Source organism: Symsagittifera roscoffensis, chromosome 3 (genome assembly GCF_963678635.1).
Source record: "Symsagittifera roscoffensis chromosome 3, txSymRosc1.1, whole genome shotgun sequence".
NCBI classification, from domain to species: Eukaryota; Metazoa; Xenacoelomorpha; order Acoela; family Convolutidae; genus Symsagittifera; species Symsagittifera roscoffensis.
In genome coordinates, this window is record NC_087064.1 from 70,436,073 (window position 1) to 70,461,632 (window position 25,560).

The 25,560-nt window shown below is 37.1% G+C and overlaps 1 protein-coding gene across 3 annotated transcripts in view; it reads right to left on the reverse strand.

The window, feature by feature from the left end:
• Positions 1-25,560, reverse strand: part of LOC134842754 (neuron navigator 2-like) — a 70,110-nt gene that overhangs the window by 15,022 nt on the left and 29,528 nt on the right. For all 3 annotated transcript variants that reach the window (XM_063859235.1, XM_063859233.1, XM_063859234.1), the window contains exons 5-9: positions 24,648-24,752; positions 18,622-19,113; positions 15,749-16,004; positions 8,456-8,721; positions 5,687-7,100 (exon numbers count right to left, since the gene is read on the reverse strand). In XM_063859235.1, the coding sequence (XP_063715305.1) occupies positions 5,687-7,100; positions 8,456-8,721; positions 15,749-16,004; positions 18,622-19,113; positions 24,648-24,752 (2,533 nt within the window). The remainder of the gene's footprint in view (positions 1-5,686; positions 7,101-8,455; positions 8,722-15,748; positions 16,005-18,621; positions 19,114-24,647; positions 24,753-25,560) is intronic.

The window sequence follows — 25,560 nt, forward strand, 5'->3', positions numbered from 1 at the left end:
TTTTTTTCAAAAATCTTCAACTTGAATTTCGGAGAAAAAAATAGATGGCTTCAAAGCTCGTCGAATTTGTAGAACAATTTATAATGGACACTTTTTTGTTAAAATTAACCGAATTTGAGATAACATTTATGTCACTGGGATATCTGATAATTAATTTCCATTTTCGAAATTAGAAGTTAATCATACTTTTTGAGACCTTTACAATTTGCTGTTCGATAGTGGATTTTGCCTTCCTTGTAAGAATGGAAATGAGCTGAACTAAAAAACAAATCACGAAAAACCGCGAAAAATCAAAATTAAGCGTGAACAAAAATTCAAAATTTTTCCTGAAAAAAAACAAGCAAAAAAAATCAGCAGGACCTTTATAAGAGTCCTCACTACGTTCATTACTCTTAAAAAAACGGAAACGAACCCGACAACATTTACGACGAAACTAACACATCCGAAAATAAACTTCTACATTTAAGAAAAAATCAACATTTTCAATTAGTTTATTTGAGAAACTAACATTGAGGCGAAGCGGCAAACAGGAACTAAGAATCGGACAACAACAAATTTTGCATGAAATAATTCTGAATGTAGAAAAAAACTAGGAAACCACACGTACTTTAATTTTGCATGTGATAATTTGGAACGTATAAAACCAAAGTGTAAAAACTATGCTTTTCTAAAATTTCGCAAAAATACCTTAACTTTCTTACATAGGATTTTTATGATTATATTTTATATTAAGTAAATAGCTTCTCATTCGGTTTATTCGATGAATTAAAACAGCATCAACTGTTTTGACTTATTAGTAGTCAGTTTTCACAGAATTGTGAATGCAGCATGAGCTGTAAAAGTGCCACTAAAAGTAGAGGACTAAGATTTGATACTTAAGTTGGGGAAAAATTGACTTTTTAGTATCAAACTACTCTCATCTTGTGTAATTTTTACCTTATATGAACCAGGTACTTTTGTTTAAATTTCAAAAACTTGAGCATAATACCCTCCACTTTCTTACATAGGATTTTTATGATTATAAATTGTATCACGCTTAAGTTCTTTGAATTTTAATTCAAGAATTGTTTATGATTGATAATTTTTCTTTAAATTTTTGCATTTAGAGAATACTGGAGCAATTAATAATTTTTTTTATTCCGCTGGAAATTCAGAAAATTGAAGTCCGAAAACTCGAAAAATTAAAGGAAATGAACTGATCTGAAAAAAGGACTTGACCGTTTCTCGAAAATGAGTTCATTCTGTTTTCGATTTCCCATGTTTAACATAAAGAAGAGCGCCAGAACGTTTTTGCCTAAAAAATTTCATTTTGTTCAAACTTTCAAACGGATTCGAAAACAATTGCGGATTTTTTGTGAAGGTAGGAAATTATGGGCTTCAAAAACTGAAAGTTAATGGCTTAATGATCCGTAGAAAATGACAACTTACACATTTAACTAACATAAAATGAAAGACATTTCAAGAAAAGGAACGTCGTTTTTCTGTCAAAAGGCACTGCCTGAGCAGCTCAGAGTCTTCAGACAATTTTACTTGACATCGAGAATCAACATTTTTAAAGCGAATTTTTTTCAACTGTTTTTAAAGCTAATTTTTTAAAAGTAAATTGAAAAATTTTTTTTTTGCCTTAGAACGTTTATTCTCGATATTAAGTAAAGATTGTCTCAAGATCCAGAGCTTCTCAGGCAGTGCCTTTTGACAGGCATATCTCGAGTAAATTTAATCATACCCGAAAACAATTTTCGTTCTTATCGGTGGTCGGAACATAAAAGGAAGCAGATTCCTGCTGAAAAAATTGAAATGTACAAGTTTTTGCCCGTTTTTTTGCTGCATTGGAAAAGAAAAACGTTTGCTGCATTGGAAAAGAAAAAAGTGCAGATGTAAATTCAACACATTGAAACTGCACTTCTCGTAGTAAAGCGATCAAAAGCAAACAATTGGACACAAGTTTGATCGTTTCTTTGAAAAATGTACATTGCTTATAAATGGCACAAAACATTGCTTTCACACAGAGGCGAAGCTGTGCTTCGCAAAAATTTGCGAGAACATGACCAAAAACCAGCTCTATCAAGTGAAAAAAATAGAAATAAGCCTCGAATTAGCAAAAACTCGGCTACCAGTAGGATTCGAATTTGCGACCTTGCAATTTTGTCTCACGCACTAACCACTCAGCCACGGATGCCTAAATTCACCAAAAAGTAGCCACTAATAACGAAGCTACATATGCTAATAAACTGCCAATTCGATGCGCAAAAGGGACACCAAATACAAAAAGTTACAATTTTGCATGTAATAAATTGGAACGCATAAAGCCAAATTTTGAATAAATTATGCATTTCAAAAAAAAATTGCGAGATACATTGAGTTGGAAAATTTTTGAACTCGAGTTTTCATTATTGTTATGTTGTTTGAAACAAATAATTTTTCTCGGTTCATTTGATGAATTAAAAATGCATCAACTGTGTTAACTTTTAACTAATCAAATGTTAGAGCAAATATGACATTATACTGCTACAACAGCCTATCGTTCAAAGTGCCACTAAAAGTAGAACTTTTATTCGCGACTTAGGTTGAAAAAAAGAAGGTTCGTACTAATACACTCATTTCGCAAGTGTAAAAAGATTGCGATTTAAGTTGCGCATATGCCTTGAATCATCCCTGACCTAGATTGTCGATTGATTTTCAGTCTATGTTTTCTAACATCAGTATGATAGAAAACTTCATTAATAATTGAAAGTTTTATACACAGGGTAAAGCAGCACTTTGCCAAAAACAAGTAGAAAAAATCAATAAGCTGTAGCTCTTCAAATTCACGAAAAAAACAAAGGCCTTGAATTAAACCTTGATAATTTATCATAAATCTTAGCAGCAAATTTATTACGTTTCAATTCAGCGGACATGCGCTCACGTTATTGAAAACTGCTACCGTACTGAACACGAACGTTCAATTGATTTTAATATTCGGCAAAACAGAAAAAAATTGAAACTAAACCATAATCTGCGAATTGCAGATCCAATAAAGCGGTTTCAAAACAGCAGAAAGACGTAATTTCGTTATATAAGACAAAACTACGCTCACTCTCCGAGTGTGTTCAAGTCAAATTTACAAAAAGCTGGACTGAAATGCTCATCAAACTTTTTTTTCAAATGTTTGTTATTAGATGAATCAGAATTTCAGTAACTTAAGACATATCGCTCCTCCATTTACTACTCTTCTAAAAATATGTCTAAGAAGGACAAAAATCTTGGAATTCAAATATCTGCACCAATCCATTATGCGAAAGTATCAATACGAAATTTAAATGTTGTGAAAAAAATCCAACCCATGATAAAAACCCGGGTTGTGCTAGCAACTCAGTCGGCATATGATTATCCGACAATTTTCAACAAGTACAAACTAACGGAACCTAGCCGGACTCAAAACCTTGAATTTTTCTTCTCTCCCATCGGAACTTGTTTAGAACATATGTCAAAAGATTAAGAAATGATTCCCTGATTACGTTAGACAAGTTAAAATAATTAGTGAATCGAGATATAAAAAAACAACGAATTCAGAAAACGAACCTACTAAACAAAACTACTTTCTGAACAGAAAATTTCAGAAAACAAACTATTGAATTTACCACAAACAGCTATAAAGTCCTATTTTGAAAAACTGACTAATTATCAATTTTGATACTTTTTTTTCTAATTCGAGAAAACTCGGATTTCATTTTGCGCCTCTTTTGATTCATAATATTAAATTCAGTCATAAAAAAAACTTAGGAGCGTTACTACATGCTATTTTTCATTCTACTTATATAAATTTTCCTTGCGGAATTCAATATTGAAATGAATTTGGAAAGCGAGCTCGAAGTTCAAAGGGCAAAAAGAACAAATGAGCATAAGCCAACAACCATGAACAAAAGGCAAGGCAAAAATTGCGACACAACAAAAACCTTGCATTGCAAACTAGTCAATGGAAAAATGGACGTCAAAAATTAAGTTACAAAATTACTGTGTTGAAAAAACTACATCTACAAAATTTTCATAAGTTCGTCTCGTTTTATGTTCGATTTGAGGAAAACAGCAGTCATTTAAGCATTCGGAATCATTTATTGAGCGTTTAGGCCTCAACCCTCCTCAAATACGCAAAACCATAAGAAACTATTCTCGCATTACGAAGCGGCGAAACCGATGAAAACATGAAAAAGCCGAATAAAAACCGTAATAATTTAGTTGGCAATTGAAGAACATAGCCAACTGACAGTTAGAAAAAAAAGCGAGCAATGAAACTGAAACAAAAACTGACTTGTTTTTTTTCAAAACTCTTCAACTTGAATTTCGGAGAAAAAAATAGATGGCTTCAAAGCTCGTCGAACTTGTAGAACAATTTATGATGGACACTTTTTTGTTAAAATTAACCGAATTTTAGATAACAATTATGTCACTGGGATATCTGATAATTAATTTCCATTTTCGAAATTAGAAGTTAATCATATTTTTTCGCGACCTTTACATTTTGCTGTTCGATAGTGGATTTTGCCTTCCTTGTAAGAATGGAAATGCGCTGAACTAAAAAACAAATCACGAAAAACCGCGAAAAATTAAAATTGAGCGTGAACAAAATTTCAGACTTTTTCCTGAAAAAAAACAAGCAAAAAAAATCAGCAAGACCTTTAGAAGAGTCCTCACTACGTTCATTACTCTTAAAAAAACGGAAACGAACCCGACAACATTTACGACGAAACTAACACATCCGAAAATAAACTTCTACATTTAAGAAAAAAACAACATTTTCAATTAGTTTATTTGAGAAACTAACATAGAGGCGAAGCGGCAAACAGGAACTAAGAATCGGACAACAACAAATTTTGCATGAAATAATTCTGAATGTAAAAAAAACTTGGAAACCACACGTACTTTAACTTTGCATGTGATAAATTGGAACGTATAAAACCAAAGTGTAAAAACTATGCTTTTCTAAAATTTCGCAAAAATACCTTAACTTTCTTACATAGGATTTTTATGATTATATTTTATATTAAGTAAATAGCTTCTCATTCGGTTTATTTGATGAATTAAAACAGCATCAACTGTTTTAACTTATTAGTAGTCAGTTTTCACAGAATTGTTAATGCAGCATGAGCTGTAAAAGTGCCACTAAAAGTAGAGGACTAAGATTTGATACTTAAGTTGGGGAAAAATTGACTTTTTAGTATCAAACTACTCTCATCTTGTGTAATTTTTACCTTATATGAACCAGGTAGTTTTGTTTAAATTTCAAAAACTTGAGCATAATACCCTCCACTTGGCCGCGTCAGCAACTGCAGGAATTTTTCCAGATTTTTAAGAAATGTTGTTAGCGGAAAAAAGTCTAGATCATGATTACAAGAGCACTTGCTCTCGCAAGTGAAAAAAGCATAAGCAGTTTCCATGCAAGTATTACATAATACTCCGTTATCATTCAAACCCATCTGAAGATTATTCAAGTTATTAAAGTTGAGAGAAAAACACGCCCTGAGTAAAAATTTTCATAATGTTCAATGCAACTTAATTAATTACGGTTTTCGGCCAACGACGTGAAAGTTTTTTATTTAATAACTATTAGTTCACATAGTAACCTTTACTACAATTTCTACACACAAAAACACACGATTTCTACTCACACAAGGCGTATTTCCAAATCTAGAAACTGAGAAGTACTCACGAGTCACAAAACTGATTGGTCGAAAGAAGCAGGTCTGAGTCCGTCGCATAACCGTAGATCTCCATTTCACTCGTTCCTTCCTCGTCCCCATTTTCCTTTTCCCTCTTTCCTGACTCCACAGATCCGTAAAATAAATCTGACTCACTCTGCTCTTGAACTGTAACTTGCGAGTTAGCTTGATTTTGTGCATTGCAATCACCATACTCTGCGTCATTTGAATTTTCATTTTCTGGTTGCGTTCGACCAGAAAGAGCGGCCAAATCGGATTTTCTAATTGCATCATTCAACTCTAACGCCAATTTTTCCTTTCTATCTGACTCTATATTCTTGTTCAGGCGATCATGCACTTCGCTTGAATCCTCATTGCTACAATCGTCTGCGACATTGTCGTCACTTTTTACAGCTCTTGGAGACTTTCGTCTGCTCAATGTAGATGTCCTTGATTGTGGCTCGCTGGATAATCCCGACGGTTTCGCTATTGCTGATTTCTTCGGCGCTTGTAAGCCCGAGACCGCGGCACGTGATTTGTGTTCGCTTGGACCGGCGGTAGCGATCCCAGACTTGAGTCGACCTATCTGAGACTGGGTTCGAGACACCGGCTTTCCCTGCGTAGATACCGGAGGTTTAATTCCACTTTGCGGTAATTGCATTTTAGAAGCAGTTTGAGTTGGAGCTGCAATTTTACTTGCTGCTTGCGGCAGCGAAGATTGGCTGGGATTAGATTGTTGGTTCTCGGTTTTTGCTGCATGACTAGTACTTGACTCTGAGCTCGATTGCTGATTTGAAGGTTGTTTCAGCTTAAGACCGGGCTCTTTTTCACCATTTGAAATAGTCGAAAGCACCGCTGAAGAGGCGGGCGACTTCGATCGAGGCAAAGAAGTCGGAATTCTATCGGATCCTGACACTTGCGGCACCTTCGATGGCGCAGCTTTGGACAGCTTAGAGACAGAGTTAACATTAGCGGGTGATTTGGGGCGACTCGAAGGCTGCGGGATACCTCTCCTGATCTCTGGGGGTGACTTTATGCCGACGTTCGAGGCACCACCAGATACGGAAGGTATACCAGATGTCTGCGTATTCGGGCCTCGGCTAGGAGATACTCTTGATTTTGGTTGAGGGATACCTGAGGTGGGAGGTGCGGGTAGGTGAGTTTGATCAGGTAACCGACGGTTCACTTGGCCGATTGCTGATTGTTGTTGAGCTGGCATGTTTGAAACCGGTGAAAAAGGGCGGCTGGAATTCGGAGTCGCGGATACAGACCTTTGGTAAGGAGGCTCTGATTCTGATGTCTTCTGAATTGTTTTTGCTGCTGCAGAATTACTTGACGAAGATGTTTGATTTATTGAGTGTCTCGAGTTTGCATCAGTTACGTGGTGATGATGTTGAAAGTGACTTTTAGGGCCGAATGCTTTGCCTGCAACACACAAATAGCATCCGGTGTGATATGATATCACGTCGACCACTTGTTCATTTCAGCAAAATAAACAAGGCCGCGTTATATAATATTTACAGACTAGCGGGGTGGGGTGAACTCTTGTAAAATAGCCTCATAGATATAATTAAAAAATAAATATACGCACACGTTTTAGTGTCCTACTTATGCAACCGACTTTTAAATTATTTAATTAGGGTGCTAGGTATTTCAGCAGATCCTTTTTTAACGGCCCGATCTTTAAGCAGACTAAAAACAATTAACAATCCCAGATGATCTGCCGGATCTACTTAACAACCTCCCCCCTTGAAGAACGGGGGATTGTGAAGTAGATTAAAACAGTTGAATTTTCGATCAATCAGAATGCAGCAAAATTAGAATTAGCAATAGAAAGCTTAGAGCTAATTTACTGTATTTATTCACAGGGAGGGGGATTGTTAAGTAGATACCATGAGGGGGGATTGTTAAGTAGATCCGATGGGCCTTTTTACGTCAATCAGTCATGCATCAGTAGTATTATGTTGGTCTGCTAAAAGACTCATTTTTTATGTTGAAAGATTGGTCTGCTAAAAGATCGGTGCCCTTAATTAGGCAATGAGTTTGTTCAACAGTATTCAGAAGATCAAAGCGAATGTCTAGACGCTTCTTTGTTAATCATCAGCATGAGCTAAATGAGACTTAACGTGATCGATCAGGCTTGATCGATCAAAAAAAGATATTATTCTACTTCGTGAAAAATCATTTATCTTTATTATATATATATTTAAATCGCCATAAATTACAAAATCCACTGAAATATTTCCAGTCAGTTCCTAGTAATACCGTTCATCGAGAAGCGGTCACACATTATAAATCTTCACAAAATTCTAAGCAATTGTATACTACAATTCTCAAATTTAGCAGACGTGTCCAAAACTGCAGATACTAATTTTGAGCACATGCAGTCTCAAACAATGTACATTTCTGTTTTTGGAAAGTTTTCATACCGCAGTTTACGGTTCACCAAGTCAAGACTCAATCAAAATAAATGAACTCCAGGCGGTTACCAAGCAAAAAATAGACATGCCATGAAGTAGACAAGACACGTCGTATGCCAATCAGAAGAGAGAAAAGAAGTTACTTCATACGTTTGTTTTCTGATCTCGATTGTGAATTCGCTCACGTTTTGCCTATTTTATGACACTCGATTGTGATTGGCTTACGAATTGTCTTTTTTTATGACACTGGACTGTGATAGGCTTACGACTTGTCTACCTTATGACATGTCTACTTTTTGGAGCACTCCACTCCCGGCATTGTATGTGATTTATAATTAAATTAGAGATAATTAAATATACCTAGAGCTGTCTTGAGTGGACTTTTGGGATGGGAAGAACTTAGAGATCTAGCGGGAGAGTAGACAGCCTCCCCGTCTGACACAGTGCCCGAAAGGGGATGGGTGGAAGCCGTGTATTTCTTCCTCCTCAAATCCCCCTTGCCCCCGAACAGCCGAGATATGCCCCCCTTCGAAGTGTTTCTGTCGCGTCTGTTGGATGGGTCTCCGGATTCACTGGCTGCAGAGGAGTTGGAGTAGTGGTCAATAACAGGGGGCGGCGAGAGGGCTCTGCAACAACCAGTTAATTATAATACGCAGCTAAACATACGCGGGGGGGGGGGGGGGGGTGGTGTTGGTAAGGTGAGGGTGCTTTTACTTGCACCTCCATTCAGCACTCAATTTTTCAAACTAAGATCCCGGGAAAATTAAATTTTTTTTTCAAAATAGCTGTTAGAATAAAGATAAAAAATGGTCACCTTTTGGAAAGAAATCGATCCGTTACTAATGAGAGAAGCTCAAAGAGTCTGTAATCTCACTGTTTATTGGTGAGCTCATTCGCAATGATGAGAATTTTGGTAAACTGTTGTTCTCGTTGGCTATCGGTATCAATAGACGAAAACTCAGTTTTCAATGGACAGATAAATTGTATGACAAAATAATTTTTGCTATCTTATGAAAATTTAGCACACTAGCGAACCAATGCCTCAATGAAGACGCGGAACGATTTGTTCCCAAGGGGAAAACTGTGCAATTGAACAAATTTGAAGAACTACAAGAGCAAACAGAAAAACGCCAGCGTTTAATGTGAATCCTTTCCAGTGTCTGAAGTACCGGATAAGAAATAAAACAGCTCATTTTTTGAGTTCCAGATGAGAAAAAAATTTGTCATCAAATGACTTTCGTATATATATCGTTTTTACCGTTTGCTGAGTGAGGTGAACGCATAAAATAATTTCAAAAAATATCCAAATTCTTAAGTAACAAAAGCTTAAAAAGAAGAAGGATAGCCGGTTACTGTGCTAATAGCACAGAATGTTCCGACCATAGTCTTAGAAAAAAAGTTTCAAAATAGTGTCGTTTTCCCTGTGTGGTGTCATGGTAAGATCTGAACAAAAAAAATAGAAATTAGGAAAGTTCGACAGTCATTGTCAAAATGGCCAACTGGAAAACTGCTTCTCTAGAAAAAACTATTAGATCACCGCAAAAAAACTGTTCAAAATTTTGATTTTTTTGCAGAATTTTTTTTGAAATTTTTGATTCCGAAAATGGCGCTTAAATTTCAAACACTAAATTTTTTTGATTAAAAATAGGTTTTCACGGCTTAAATTAACCTTAAACGCAGAGGCGAAGCGGAGTTTCGCACCACTTGCTATTAAACACAAACAAAAAAACATAAGAAGTCGAAAAAATGAAAACGTTGAAAACTAAAATTAAATTTTCAAATGTCTCGATAGAAGTTCATTCTAGGCTAACATGCCAAAAATTGAGTATTAATATAGCAACAGAACAAATTTTACGAAGAAGAAACAAAGTCAACAATCTTTGAGCAGACACAAGTTGAGCCAAAAAAATTGATTTAAAAAAGATTCAGGAAGTTTCAAGTCCACCTCCCTGAACTTACAAAGAACAACACTTGCACTTGCATTGAAAGTTGCTTACAGTACAAACAGAATGTGTGATGCGGCAACCAAACAGACAAAAATTTAACAGAAAAACGGTAGTCCAACAATTCAATTTTTATCGAACTTTTTTCAATCGCATACAAACTGAAAAATACAAGGTCCAGCCGAGAGTCGAACCCCAGAAGCAGACGACGTTGACAGTAGACGGTACAGAGGCGACGGGCTTGTGCGTGTGTGCCCTCCGAGCGGGACAAGCGGGAAACGCACGAGTTATCTGTGCGGCAAAGAACACACAGGGTTTTCGGAACGGAAGGGAACAAACCGGGAACGGCGAGGACCCAAAACCCCCCGGAATACCAACAGAGTGGCGAAGACCCAGCCAGTCAGAGCACCTCTTACAACAACATTGTGGCCAGAACCTCCCCCAGGTTCGAGTGTGTCGGGTTTTTTGTCGCTGACTCGGGACTAGCCCATCTGGGTCAGCTAATAACGAGGGCCGGAGACGTTGAGAAGAATCCGGGACCCACGCTGTGCGGAGAATGCAGGAAGAAAGTAACAAGCAACAGCGTGAAATGCACATGGTGCGAACAATGGATACACCAAGGATGTAGCGGTCTATCCCGGCAAGAGATCCAACAGCTAGCTAAAGACAACCGATATGCATTTGAGTGCACCAAATGCAGTTCCGCTCTGTCGAACCCTAACAGGGAGTTTCCCGAGGTTGAAACGAGGGGAGAAAAACCCTGCGAAAACCCCGCGCATGAGCCAAAGGAAGCAAACGGAGCAGACACAAGGGAACCAAGGGAACAAGCTCCCTGGCCCCACCTCGACCAGGAGTCAGCAGAGGGTGAACCGAGGGGAACAAATACCTGCGACAACCCCGCGCAGGGCCCAACACTGACAAACGAGCTCCCGCAAAGAGAGGAACCGAAGAGTCCCTGCCTCCATCCCGGACAGGAGCCTGAAGAAGAAGAAACCAGGGGCATAGACATTTGCGAAAACCCCGCGCAACATCTTCTGCGGCAAAAAGACTCGGACAAAGGGGAGAAAACAAGGAGAGGAAAAATGAGACGCCCCACTGAAGAACACCTGGAAGCTCGCAGACAGAAGAGAAGACAAAGAAGATTACCCACTCCCCCCGAGGGACAGCCGAGTATTACGGTAACAGCATGGAACCTACAAGGGTTATCAGTCCACGAAAGAAACAGAAACCGACTGAAGAGAGTAATTACGTATGCACAAGGCAAAAGATGGGAAATAATCTTAATATCAGAGCTTCGATCAAAATCGAAAGGAGTGATATGGCTAGGTGAAGATAGTGAACAAACAGTTGTTATACACTCCCAACGTAGCGGTATAGTTCTCAGTGGCGAGGCCCTCAAGTCCTGGATCAGCGAAGGCCAAAAGAAAAGTTTCTCGGAGCGCACTCGGAGGTACATGGTATGAAAATTATATCAGTTTACCAACCACTTTGGAGTAACGGGGTCGAAGGAATAGAAGAATATAGACACTGCCTAGAAAATGAAGTAGCCCGAACCCCCAAGACCAAGGTATTAATCATTGGAGGGGACCATAATGCTCACATTGGAAGGGAGAGAGCCTGTGAAACAAATGGAAGGTATGGTCTAACCACGCCAACAACCGAAGCAGGAGGAGACCTCCTCGATTGGTGTGTAGCGCACGATCGCCAATGGATAAACTCTTTCTCTAACCTTAGGAAAAGGGGAACTTGGTTTAACCAAAGCCACCGCAGATGGTATGAGCTGGACGGATTTATAATGAGGCGAGGAGAAAGGCACAGGCATGCAAAAAGGATACAAATTACCGAGGAGCTAACGCTATCAGACCACAAGCCGGTATCCCTCCACCTAAAAATCCCAAAGAGGTCCAGACCAACAAGAGTAGCACGGAAACCAGCAATAAACTGTGAGAAATTTAGTACTGAGCAGACAGCTCTAAAATTCTAAAAGGAGACCGAGACAAAGGAGGTGGACGAGGATAGCTCATGGAGCGAAATAGCGACAGCGCTAACGCAAGCTGCATTAAAGGTATGTGGAAAGAGAACCAGGCAGATAGCGAATCCGTGGACGATCGGCCACGAAGATGAGCTGTCACAGCTCCATAATTCCATAGCTTCGGCCGTGAGGGATAGAAACGAATCCTTAGAGCAGGACCGCCCACTCCAAGATATACTGCGTAATAGGGACAACCTTAGGAAAGCAAGGGCTAAAATGAAGGGGAAGCTGAAAGAATTAGAACGTGAATGGTGGGATAAAATCCTAGACGAATGCCAACAGGCCAACATCAAAGGAGATATGGGCACCATGTACCGAACACTACGCCAATTAGGCGGCAGAGATAGGAAACCGGATACTGGCACAACACTCACAACTGATGAATTCAAAGCCCACTTCGAAGGAGTATCGAAAAACCGATATGAAATCAGCCCTCAGCTTCTAATGGATACTGTTGCACGTATGGGGGATCACAGAGCGGAAAAGAAGTATATCGAAGAAAATAACCTGCTAAATGAGACCCCATCGGATAAGGAAATACAGGACTGCATCAGTGAAATAAGGGAATCCGCGCCCGGAAAAGACAATGTCCGCATAAAGTACATCAAATTGGCCAGCCCATATGTTAAATCAGCAATAGTGGCCATGGTTAAAAAGATGTTCTTATTCCGCGCCCCGACATGGGACGAAATCCTAAAGAACGGACAAATAGTACCCCTACATAAGAAGGGCGGAAAAAAATGATGTAAACAACTATAGAGGAGTCTGCCTATTGGCCATGGGCAGCAGGATCCTAGCAAGAATTCTGTCCAAAAGACTAAGAAAGTGGACAGAACGCCTAAATCTTCTAGATGACAATCAAAGCGGCTTCAGGATCGGAAGGTCGACTGCGGATGCAACACAAATCCTGGTCAGAATAACAGAAGACGCAGACGATCTAAAGAAGAGGCGAGCAATCTGGAACCTGCCTCAAATTGAACATACTGACCCCGAAGCAAGGCTTTTGGACCTATGTAAAGCGTATCCCAGAGTGAACAAACCAGCTCTTTGGGAAATCCTGCGAAACTACGGGATGAAAGGACCCTTCCTAGAATCCCTAGCAGATTTACACGAGGCAACCAGTTACCAAGTGAAAGGGAAGGAAGGAGATAGCGAGGAATGGATCCCAGAACGGGGTCTCAGGGAGGGTTGCTCGACATCGCCATGTCTATTCAATATCTATCACCAAGTGGTAATGCGCATAGCGGAGAATGAACGGAAAAAGATATCAGACGCGAAACATGGACAGACGGGCATAAAATGGCGATGGATACCAGGCAGCAATATACCGGATATAAACAAGATCGAAAAGTCAAACAGCGAGACGCAAACTGTTAACATAACCATATCCTTGTTCGCAGATGATACCACTATCATCGGCGAGCAAAGAGAGCTGGAAGAGGGCGTTAACATTATCAAAGAAGTCATGGAGAAATTTGAGGAAAAGAACAACACAGACAAAGAAGAAAAGGCTTTATTTGGATCAGAAGAAGCAGAAGAAATACGCATGTTGGGTTGTTGGCTAGGTCCAAAAAAAGACCTAATGAACAGAAAAAAGCGAGCTGGATACCTATGGGCAAAATGCCGCTCGCAACTTCTGAAAAGTAAACTTCCCAGAAACAAACAAGCACAAGTGGTGCAAGCATGTGTCGAAAGTGGGCTCCTATTCGATTGCGCTACTCGGCCGTGGTATAACCAAGAGATCAATAATATTCAGTCAAGGATAGATAAAAGGTATAGATATCTCTGGAGTAATAAAAAGGGTCCACCGCTGAAACAAATGCATTATGAGGGGGTTAATATGCAGGACATCCGGAACATGTACGACATAAGATCATTGAGATGGAAGATCGAGAAACGTACATTAGAGCGGATAGGCCACATATTAAGAATGAGCAACGCAAGGACGGTTAAAATGGCGGTGTTAGGGTGGCTGGGCAGCCTCGAGGAAATCCAGAAGCGACCAGGTTACAAACAGAAAACCATTTTCTACTGGAGGAAGTTGCTCAAGGAGGCCGGAATCAACTGGACCGAAGCCCCTAAATTTGCCTTAGACCGAAAAGAATGGAAAAGAAGAATCAAGATACGCATGGACCACTTGGAGAATTGGGAGTACCAACAAGGGAATCGCCATGATGGGGAAGAAAAGTTAGAGAAGAGGAATTTCGATCTCCCCCCGACGAACTTACAGTGTGACATATGTGAAAAAGTTTGCAAATCGGTAGGGGGACTAAAGATTCACATAAAGAGAATGCACACCGAAGCCTCGCACTCTTTCACGTGCAGTCGTTGCCAGAAAACATGGAAGACAGAAGGTCCATACAAAAATCACGTCAAAGTCTGTAACCCTCAAGAAGCTGAAAAACCCAGAAAATACATAGCAAAGAAGAAGGAATGTAGCAAATGCAACAGGACACTGTCGGCGACAAACATGGCCAAACACACAGACAGATGCAGGGGGAGAGGGCATGGCTCGAACGAGCCGAACGCCTAGAAGAAGAAGAAGAAGAAGAGGCGACGGCGTTAACTCTAGGACAAGTGGGAAGAAGCCTAGAGGTTGTGAAGGTTCAATAAAAATAAAAGAAAAGTTAAAACGTGTAACAAAAGTTGTTTACTGGAAAAAGTCTTGTTCCCGATTTCAAGACACTTGCTCTCGCAAAATTAATCATACCTGATTTATTCGAACAGGAACTTTTGCATTCGAAACAACGCAATATAAGTTCATAATGGCATAAAACATAAGCTGTTTAATCGAAAACAAAACTATATACTTAAAAAAATATTTCAAATCAGTTTTGGTAAAATGACAAATTTTCAACGAGATGTAAAAAAATCAGAATAAAAAAAAAGTCATGCATAAAAAAACAGCCGAAAAAAACAGTACCAAATAAAACAAATTTAATTAAAAAAAAACGGGAATCCGAAAAAAATCAACAATTTTTCTAGAAAATTATTTGAAAAAAAAACTATCACCGGAAACGAACTACACCTGATTACTACCTAAATGAAGGTAGTTTAATTTGAGTTTTCAAGAAAAAGAGCATGTCCAAAATTAACCATTCTTACACATTTGACCATTCTGTGCCTAAACTTATTTGCGGGAAAAATTCTAGTACCCGATTGCAATACCCTTGCTTATCGCAAGGGTAATAAGCCATTGTAAGCCTGCAAACCTTATTTTGATTGAAAAACCTTATCAGTTCGAAAAAAAGACCAAACATCGAAAAATTCAAACAAGTTTTTCTCGACACTGCGAAAATTTTTCAGAAGAATGTTATTCGAAACACGACTGAAGGGGCTTTAATGATATATAACTACACCCACTCCAATGATTATTTGGGATACCTGATTTTGCGTGGAAAAAAAAATAAAACAGCCGAACACAAAGTTCCTTTATATTTTTCAAATGGTCGGAACAAAAATTTGATATTTCGACACGGAACATGCAATAGTAAGAAAAAATGGCCCTCATCAAAAATTCAACACACGAGGTTGACCACAAAAGAAAGGTTTTTCGACAACCTAAATTTTCGATTTCTTGTATCTGCCGTTTTTTTCTTCTTGAAAAGAGGTAACTGCAATAAATGAAGTTTTCGGAATCATTTCTTTATATGTGACTGACTAGACAACCCGACTTACCTCAAGTAGTAAGTTGGCACGAGTGAAGCGTCAACGGGAGTACTTCCTCGTCCCACCTGTTTCGAAGGAGTAGATGGGGAGGGCGAGGTGGGAGTGGGGAGGGCAGAAGAAAGAATAGAACGAGTGGAGGCGGTAGTGGTCTTATTTGGACTCCACAGTTGGGCCCCACTTAGACTCTGATAGACTTCACTTCCACCACAAGAGTAACTGCTTAAGTCTCCGTATCCATAACCATATCCATAGCAGTACTCACTCTCTAAAACAGTGTTTATAATTGAAAATTATGAGGCTTCGTTTTAGTTGAACTGACACGAAAAAATCTCTGAACGACTATTAGATGAACAAGGTTAACCGCTTGCTGTGTTCCCAACCGCTTGCAAGTAGCAGAGTGTTCCCAACACACTGAGTGAAGAAAACAATTAAACAAAGAAAAAAATAAAAGTTTATTTTTTTTTCAATTTTGCCGAAAATTTCCTGTTATTTTTAAGTACGAAAGCGCTATTTTATGTAAATAATTTCACGCACGTGTTAGTTGATAGCAAAAATACCATTAAAAGTGTAGTAGGAAAATATTTGAGGTCAGCCTCTAACCAAACTTCTGCCAGCCTTTATCTAATTCAGTCTGAAAAACGAAAGAAAAATCGAACCAGTTTTTCTCAACACTTAGTCAACTTTTTTGATTGATTTTAGTAATCTCAATAAAAACTAATAGGTCTTTAATATGATATTGAACTCTACGCAATTTGTTAGGAGTAGACGAAATTGCAAAAAAATCCATACCTAACAAGAATAAGCAGTTGCTGTACAAGAGGCACAGATCGTTCCGGTCACAATCACTTTTGCAAAAGTTCATTAAGGATGATATTAGGCTGCCCTGAGAAATAATCTTAAAATCTGCACATTTATTCTAGCAAAAATAAACTAAAAAGCAGAAAAGTTGAATTTTAAGACGGAAGGGATGTAAGCTTGCAGTTAAACAATTTTAATTTTTTGAAATTACACAAAGACGGAACTGCAATTCGATCACAAACACAAAAAAATAAAGACAAAAATTAGATTTTAAAAAGAAATGAAACATGCTAAGAAAAGGTAAAAATCCTTGAAAAATGAAACTGTTGATTTGTTTCGAAATCGAAACGCTGACCCCTGGATTACGAGGCTCACGTCCTCTCATATGCTGACAATGAGCATACATTAGCCACCAAAAAAGCAGCTAGAACAGATTCGATAAAATTACCAAATGTTATGCAGCAAAGATGCCACCAAATGGAAACTTTTATTAGCAAAATGAATAGGAAGCTAGCCTATTCGTAGTATAACAATAAACACGCTAGATGGTGTGCATAATCAATGAAATTATCTTAGATAGTGCAAAATCAAAACCTTTATTTTAGGCCAAATAAAGAACAAAGCTTAATTTAAATGCATGAAATTTTAAACTGTCAAAATTTTGAATGCACGAATTTGAGCTTTCCGAAGGATTTCAAAATAACTAAACTTCTAAAGGTAACCTAAAATGCGTCGATTATCAAATAAAATCCACGCCTCGCTTTTAATGCTCCGATGGAGGTCTGGAAAGCGAAATTTCTATCTCGACATTCAGTAACGGTTTACCGTTTTTTTTATTGCAGCTCGAACCACTCATGAAACAGAGACGAGGCTCAAACGCAGGCAACAAACAACAAAAGAGCTCCTAAAATTTCACACAGGCGAAGTTGCACTTGGCATACACAAGCAAACATATTACCGATAACGCTACTAGGAAAAACTGAATGAGTAAAACTTTGTGTCTACAAAATTTCTTAAGTGCAAGCCAATTATGACCCATTAGCAGTCAATTTGAAAAAAGAAAAAATTTTCCAACTAACATGCCTCAATTGATAGAGCGGACGCATTTTAACTAGTAAACGAAAAAATTCGTTTAAAACATCCGACCCTGCCAAGGTTCGAACCCTCTTATTTTTTTGCTGGTCGCCTTCCCTACCTCTACGCTACAGATCCATAATACCCTGAAGCTTAAGTGCTATTTGTAACATATTAGTCTGTGTTAACTTTTTTAGCATTGGCTGTACTTAATAGCTGGTTATAGATAAAATGAACACATTTTGTCGCAACAATATTTGCTTTTTATGAAACAAAGAAGCTCCTGCTTTGTCAAAACTAGATTTTCTTCAAACAACAAATAACCGCAACCGAGGTTTTTCTTCGGTAGTAGAAAAAAATGGCAAAAAACTGCTTATAGCGGAATTTAATACTTATAACTTTGCCATTCAGAAAGATTTTCAAACAAATTTTATGTTTCCTTATTTCGTAAAAATTCCCTCGTCATTTTCAAGGGGAAATTTGAAAAAAAAATTGCCAAAATTGAGTTTTGATGACAAATAAGTTAATTCAACTATGGTTTTTAAATAGTAAAATGAGTTGACGCGAGCATTTTTCTAGCATTGAGGCGAGCCCAATCTAGTGACTACGGTTTTTAATATGAAAAGTTTCTGACTCAACATTTCGCGAAATTTTTGAAATGATTAATTTATAACAATTTAGATTTCAAATTATTACATGCGAAACGCATGTGGGACCTGTCTTTCGTAGTTGCTTTTTCGAGGGACCACTCTAGCATAGTATTACCGGTATAGCTTATGCGGCTTAAAATTCATGATAGTTACGACTAAATTATCAAAAAAAAAATGTCTGATGCTTTAATACAAGCTTATCGTCTTTTGCAATGAGTAAAATGGTTTTAAGCTATTTCTCAAAAAAATTCTCCATTTTTTCAATATGTATCGATTCTTATTTGTACAGTAATAGAAAAAGAAACCTTAATTGGTACATTTTTTCAAGAAAGCTAAATGCCAAGAAAGAACTCTACTCACCGTTTATTTCCGATAACTGTCTGGATGCTCCCGGCAGGACCAATTGGGAGCCAGAAACAGATGAAACGCTCAAAGCCTGCGATCGATTGCCTCCTGAAAAACTGCAACTCCTTTGAGCAACTGGAGTAGGCGGTAACTGTTGCTTCTGCAAAGGGTGCTGGTGAATTGGAGAGGATAGCTGAGCTTCTGATTTCTGATTGGCCGACGAAGATTGATTGCTTGAGACGTCCTGGCGGAGCCTTCCGATTGCACTAGCGGATAAATGTTGCGGAGTCTGTGGTGTTCCAGGGATGTTTGCTGCTTGATTCAGACCGTGACTATTAGTAATGAACTGTTGCGCAGTTGTGTGTTGTGACGAGGATGAGGACTGGAATTGTTGAAAGGAGGTCGCGGCGGCCTGTTTTGTTGTGCCGGCGGTTGTTCCGCTCAGTTTTCTACTCAGAACAGCCTTGTTTGCAGCTGCCGTTGAAGTTGAGTTTATATTTGCAGTTGCTTGAAATAATAAAAAAATATATAAGCACAGAATGACTAAAAATTAAGTGAACTGTATTCAACAAAAGTATGAAATAACCGGGGCAATAAAAAGAATTAGAGACTCCTCGAGCGAAATAATTCGAATAAGGCGCTATATTCATTTATCTTTATTGCAATTTCGCAATAGCAAGGCGATATTGCAAAAAAAAACTCTTTGATTTATAATAACCGAGGAGACTAAAACACTTTTTTATCGCATCACCGATCGATACATAAATCAGACTGTTCTAGGCGAGCACAAGTGAGTATGTGTCAAAAGACATGATAGAGCAAAACAAAAAATGTTTATTTCCAATTCAGTTTGTTTGTCTGAATACTTTTTGTGACTAACGACACGCTCAATCAAGAAAATAAAAACATGGCCAATTGACAGCTCGAAAAGAGTCAATGGCCCAAATAAACCGAAAAAATACAGACTTTTTGAAAATTCACATTTGAATTTCATAGAAAAAATAGATGGTCTTAAAGCTCTTTGAATTTGAAGAGCACTGATTTAAGAAATCTATGAAAGATTTTTGCTAAAATTGGATCAATAGGTTAAACTTTTTATTCGCTGAGAAATCGGCAAGAATTAAAATCCACTTTCGAAACTAGATGTTGATCACATTTTTGGTGACCTTTACACTTTTGCTGTTCGATAGTGGAGTTTGCCTTCCTTTTAACAAAAAAATGAACTGAATTTAAAAAAAAATTATAAGTCAAACAACAAAAATCAAATTTGAGCCTGAACAAGTTTTAAGACTTTTCCTGAAAAAACCATCACGACCTACATAAGAGTCTGAACTACGCTCATCGACTGTTAATAAAAGCAAAAATAAATTCACAATATTTTTATTCCCGGGGATTACCTTCAGATGTCCTCGTAGTACACAGACTATCGTTATAATTTGTTGCATAATGAGTGGAAAAATATTTTCTATTTTTTTTAAATTATGATAAATAAAACAAATATAGCGAAAAGTCAAACTTTGGACTAAGAAACGATTTGAGCCTCTACAATAAACTTCAATTTAAACTTCGAGATAAATCTAGCTGTATTAAATTCTTAAATTGAGAAAAATAAACTGGGACATTTCAAAAAGACAGCCCAAAACTTGAGCCCCAGGGCTATTTTCTAGTGCCTTTGAGATAACAGTATAACTTCCCAAAATGGATTTCCAAATATTCCAGTTTAATCCAAGACCTGATCTTACGATCTGGCGTTAATTTCATGGAAACCTAGCTCCCAGCAGCATAGCCGAAGAGTAGAATCGCAAAGAGCTTAGATTTCTGCTTCAATTCGCTTGTCAGAAAATCTTTGCTTTGTGCTTCGATTTTCACCGCTTTATAACTTAAACTTTTATCGGAAAGTTTTTAATTTGGAAAGTTTTTAATTTGTAATTTATTGAATTATAAATATGCTTAGACTTTTATTCTAAAAGACTATCTTTTCATTGCACTTTAAGAAAACAATCACAGCATTTTGCCCCGAGTAACAGAGCAACCGCCCGTGAAATATTTGCAAACTTGTACCTTTAGGAGAACATTTTTAAGGCATAACAAATGTCTGCGACTTTGTTCATGCCTGTTCCCAGCAGACGCGCCTGAATAATTACGGTTTAGTCTTGGTAAGAATAAGCATGGTCCAAACTGCCGATAAGACAAAGTGAAAATAGGCAAAACAAACCGAGGGAGCCAAGTGATCAAAAGTACTGTTATAGTTAAACTGCGCAACAGTTGAGTTCAGAGACCGTCTATTCACTGTTTTGGTAATGGACTGTCATACTGTAAGATAAAATAACTGGAGAAATTTATTATTATTATCGTTATAATGAATATTATTGACGGTTGGAAAAACTTGTTTTACCCCAGGAAGCAAAACACTCAAATTTTTGATTTTTCCTTCAATTTCAAGATTTCCGAGTTTTGAAAAAAATTATCATTGACATTTTGAGAAAAAAAATCAGAAGTATAATAGATCATAACTAAATTTAATTGACATTAAAATTTGGAAAAAAAAGTTTGAACCAATTTCAGATATAAGACATTTAATCAACACATGCTCCAATGATCCATGTCATCATAAGATTCTACTAAAAACTTAAGGGTCAACACGCAAAGTATGCACAAAAATAGCATTCAACATAAATTCCTTCATCCGCTTAGAGAAAGCCATTTGACTGATTTATCGCCCTTGGCCATGGCCTTTTTTACGGAAAAAAATCACAACAGGGAGAAATCAAGGGTTTTTAATTCGGGTTCTTTTTCCTTTCCCCCCCCCCCCCCCCACCTGCAAATTTTTACATGTAAATTTATTGACTACATTGTCCGATTGCTATGAAAATTTACATACAGACTAATAAGACCACGACAAACATATTTGGTCTTCATACTCAAACTCGTAAAACCACTCGTTACACTAATATATTGAAGGGGGGGAAGGAAAAAGAGCCTTAATTCGACATAGTTGCAAAGAATATTGCAACAGATCAAAAATTAAAAAAATCATTCACTTTCGCTTAAATCTATTTTTGCTCATGTTTTCCCAGATGACTCCAAATGGGATATTTCAACATGTGTGATTTTATGGTGAAGTATTTCACGACACATGAGATTTTTATTACCTTCGTGATCTTTTGACACGTGTTCTGACACCAAAAATATGAAGTGATTTTACTCTGCGCAAAACAAGAAGAATTGAATAGGTAAAATAATCAAATTTTACTCATACCAAAACATATTCAATGGGAATTTTCTCGAAAAGCAGGAGGAATAATCAAGCAAAACGGTGAAAGAACGGCCTTAACAAGTAAAACCACCTTTGAAACTAATTTGAGGCAAGCCTTCTTATTCAGCAGGTAAAATCATTGCAGTAGAAAAGACAATACAAGAGAGAATTTAGCTATTTTTAAACTGCAAGAGCAAAAAGCGATATCGGTAAAAGGAAAACAACGTTAAACGTTGTGCTTTTGATGGATTTTAAAAAAAACAGCAGCTTCAAAGACTGCTGCTTTTTAAAAGACAAATAACACAAAAACACAGAAAAAAACGGAGCAGTAAAATAAGAGCAAATGCAATTCCATGTAGTTGCTGGAAAAAACAGTCTTGTCTAGACAAATAGGAAAAAAGTACACCTCGAAAAGATGCATGATAAAACTACATGTTTCTAGACAACTCAGCCAAGTTGAATTCGTCATTATCGGGCAAAAGAGGCCAGCTACAGACTTCAATTCACTGGAGGCTTATTTTACAGAAAAAAAATAGAATGCATGAGAAGAAAGGTTCGTTAATTCAAAAAAAAATTATGGGAAAGATATAACACCGTTCCGTAGGAATATTTTAGTATACGCATAGAGTTGAGATTAAAATGCCAATGACGTGCGCAACCCCTCGATCAAATTCAAATCGATACAACCCAGCTAAATACAATTATATAATACAGTTTTATTCAGCTGCGTTGTATCGATTCAAAATTGATCCGAGGGTTCGTGCTCTTCATTGATACGGTTATCACAATTTTTATGTGTTCATTCAAGTAAACTATATAATCTATATAAAATTTAACTTAATTTACCTCAAGCGTTCAAGCCAAAATGCATCTTAGACTGAGTCCAATAATGTTGCCTGAACCTTTTGTATTAAAAATAGCTCTTTGTGGAACTTTCTTAAACATTTTTTGAGCGCAATTGCACAAAATCGAAATTAGTAGCAAATAGAGCCAAAATTCAAATATGTAAGCAACGCACTTTGCACTGCTTGCGCTACAAAAGTAATGACACAACAGAAAATTGATATATAACCCACTCCCATTTATCACAATACATATATATAAAAATCATTTGGAAATAGACTTCAAGAGGTGCTATAGTTTTTAAATTATTAAAAGAACAAAGAAATAATGAAAAAAGAAATTTAATCAATGCTGAAAAAAAACGAGCCAAAAAACAGAGAGCGGGACGCAAAATGACTTTGGAAAAATTATGCAACTTTTTGGTTGTGTTCTACTTATTAATAAACTGGATTAATAAATTGGTAGTGTAATTACAGCTGCAAAAACATGTAGACTTATTTTACTTTCAAACGTTTTTTTTTATAAAGGCGATGCTTCACTTCGCAAACCCAAGCCAATAACGGCAAATGGTGTTCTAAAAATAAAGCGGATATAATAAATCATGATGTGTGACTAACGCAAAAACTTTGAACAAAATTTGCACTAGATGTGCAACTTTGGTAGCAAAACAGTGGGCCATTATTATCGAACAGCAGCCGCAAGCTCGTTTGTGTAAGCAAGACTATTCTAATAGGGTAAAAATGAAATAAGGAAAGAAAAGGTTAAATAAAGCAATAAAGCAGAGAAAAGATGCTATTTTATTGTTATTGCATACGTTAGCAAAAGCGCAACCAAAAGAGCACTTAATCTGCGACTTGGGTTGGGTAAAAAAGTGGACTTCGTAACATGACAGTACAACCGCTAGCTCACTGGTGCAAGCTAATATCACGAAAACAAAACGGTTTGGAAATCTCAGGGATCTCAAAACCTAACTAAAGAGGAGACCCTACGAATCACACACAGAGGCAAAAAGCAGCAAAAAAATTAAAAACGAAGCTTTGAAAGATGATTTTGAACAAGAAAGATGTCTTGGATGATTTCTACACCAGATGCAATACGACTGAAAAGACTTGTCAACTTTTGACAGCATTAAGACTCTGTTATTGGGTTTTTGAAAAAAGGATTCTTCGAAAACGATGGATTTACACTTGACTCTAAGCAACTTTATTTACAACACCTAAATTTGTCCCAAAAAACACATTCTAGACCATGATTTTTTCTAACTCGTAATAGTGATAAAAAAAAACAGCTAACTTTTCTAATTTTTGATGTTATGAACGTGTCTATATACAGGGGTGGATTTAGCCCTCCCCTTAGGGCTTTGGTACCCTCACAATCCAAAATGTAAGCTTTGGTGCTTTTTTACAACTTCCATTTTTGACCAAGCGACCCTAAAATTTTTCTTAAGGCGACAATTAATATTTAGTTTGATATAAGAGGGCGCCATAACAAAAATATTTTTGTCAAAATTTACCAAAAAGAGCCAAAAAACGGTACTTTTCACCTGTTTAGTTTTAAACTAAACTTTTGCGAAACTTTTTGCTAAAAACTCAATAATTTTTTTAAAAATCCCCTTAGAAAAATCCGAAATCCGTCCTAGCGTATATAATTCACTAATATTTACTAAGAGTACCACTACGTAAGAAATGGTTTGTTTACTTTGAGTATTTTATATGCGTAATCGTTATAGGAATCGTAAATTAGCTGAAGCTGAACCTTAGCAATTTTCAGTTGAAATTTTTCCCCCCATTGCGTTTTTGTTTCCCAATTTTGCGAATCTTCTGTTTTCGGCGCGAACTGGTACTTTTCAGTCACTTTTCGGCTGAGCCAAAAATTACGGTTAATAATATTTCATGATTCATCTACCAATATCGAAAACTGAAGTTGTTTGAATTCTGCTTACCCGGAGACTGATTGGACTGGTTAATTTGAGATCTGCTTCTCTGTTTGAGACGAGACAAGCCGTAGAACAGTGTGAGGATACTCTTCAGATTTCCTTCGAGGATATCTGCAAATATTCATTCAATTACGCCACACAAAACGCAACATTTTAGCACAAGAAGTTTTTCAAATTGGTATTTTGAACGGATAACTGTCAAAGTTTGAGCAAGCTTTGATTACAAAAAGTTTTTCAAATTGGTATTTTAAACGGATAACTGTCAAAGTTTGAGCAAGTTTTGATTACAAAAAGTTTTTCAAATTGGTATTTTAAACGGATAACTGTCAAAGTTTTAGCAAGCTTTGATTATTTCAAAAAAACCAGCGTACAGAACAACCTTCAAAATTCACCTACGAAAAGAATTACAGTTATGTACCAACAGTGAGTGATCATTTACCATATAAGAACACGAGTTATTTATCGAAGTGCCTTTCTTTACAATCAAAAAGACTTTTTACTTTGATTAGCTGCAATCGCAGCCAGGTCCATTTACAAGCTAAGTACCAATTCTATTATATGAGTGGATTATATGAGAGGTCATTTAAACCTTTTCAACAGAAAATACAGCGACTATAATAAAGTCAGCTGTGAGTCATTGAAGGTATTAACCTTCCATATAAGTAGATTAACAGAATCAAATAACATTTATTTTTCAAATGGTATTTTTTTTGAGATCTACTTAACAATTACCCCCCTTATGGTATCTACTAAAGAATTGGCGCACCCCTATAAATAAAAGCAGTAAGTTAGCTTTACAATGCTGTTTTTAAAAATCGAATTTTGTGGCATTCTGACTGGTCGAGAATTCGACTAACTTAATTTACTTAAAAATTGTCCCCTTTTTTATTGTTAAGTAGATTCTTTTTTTGGAGGGGGT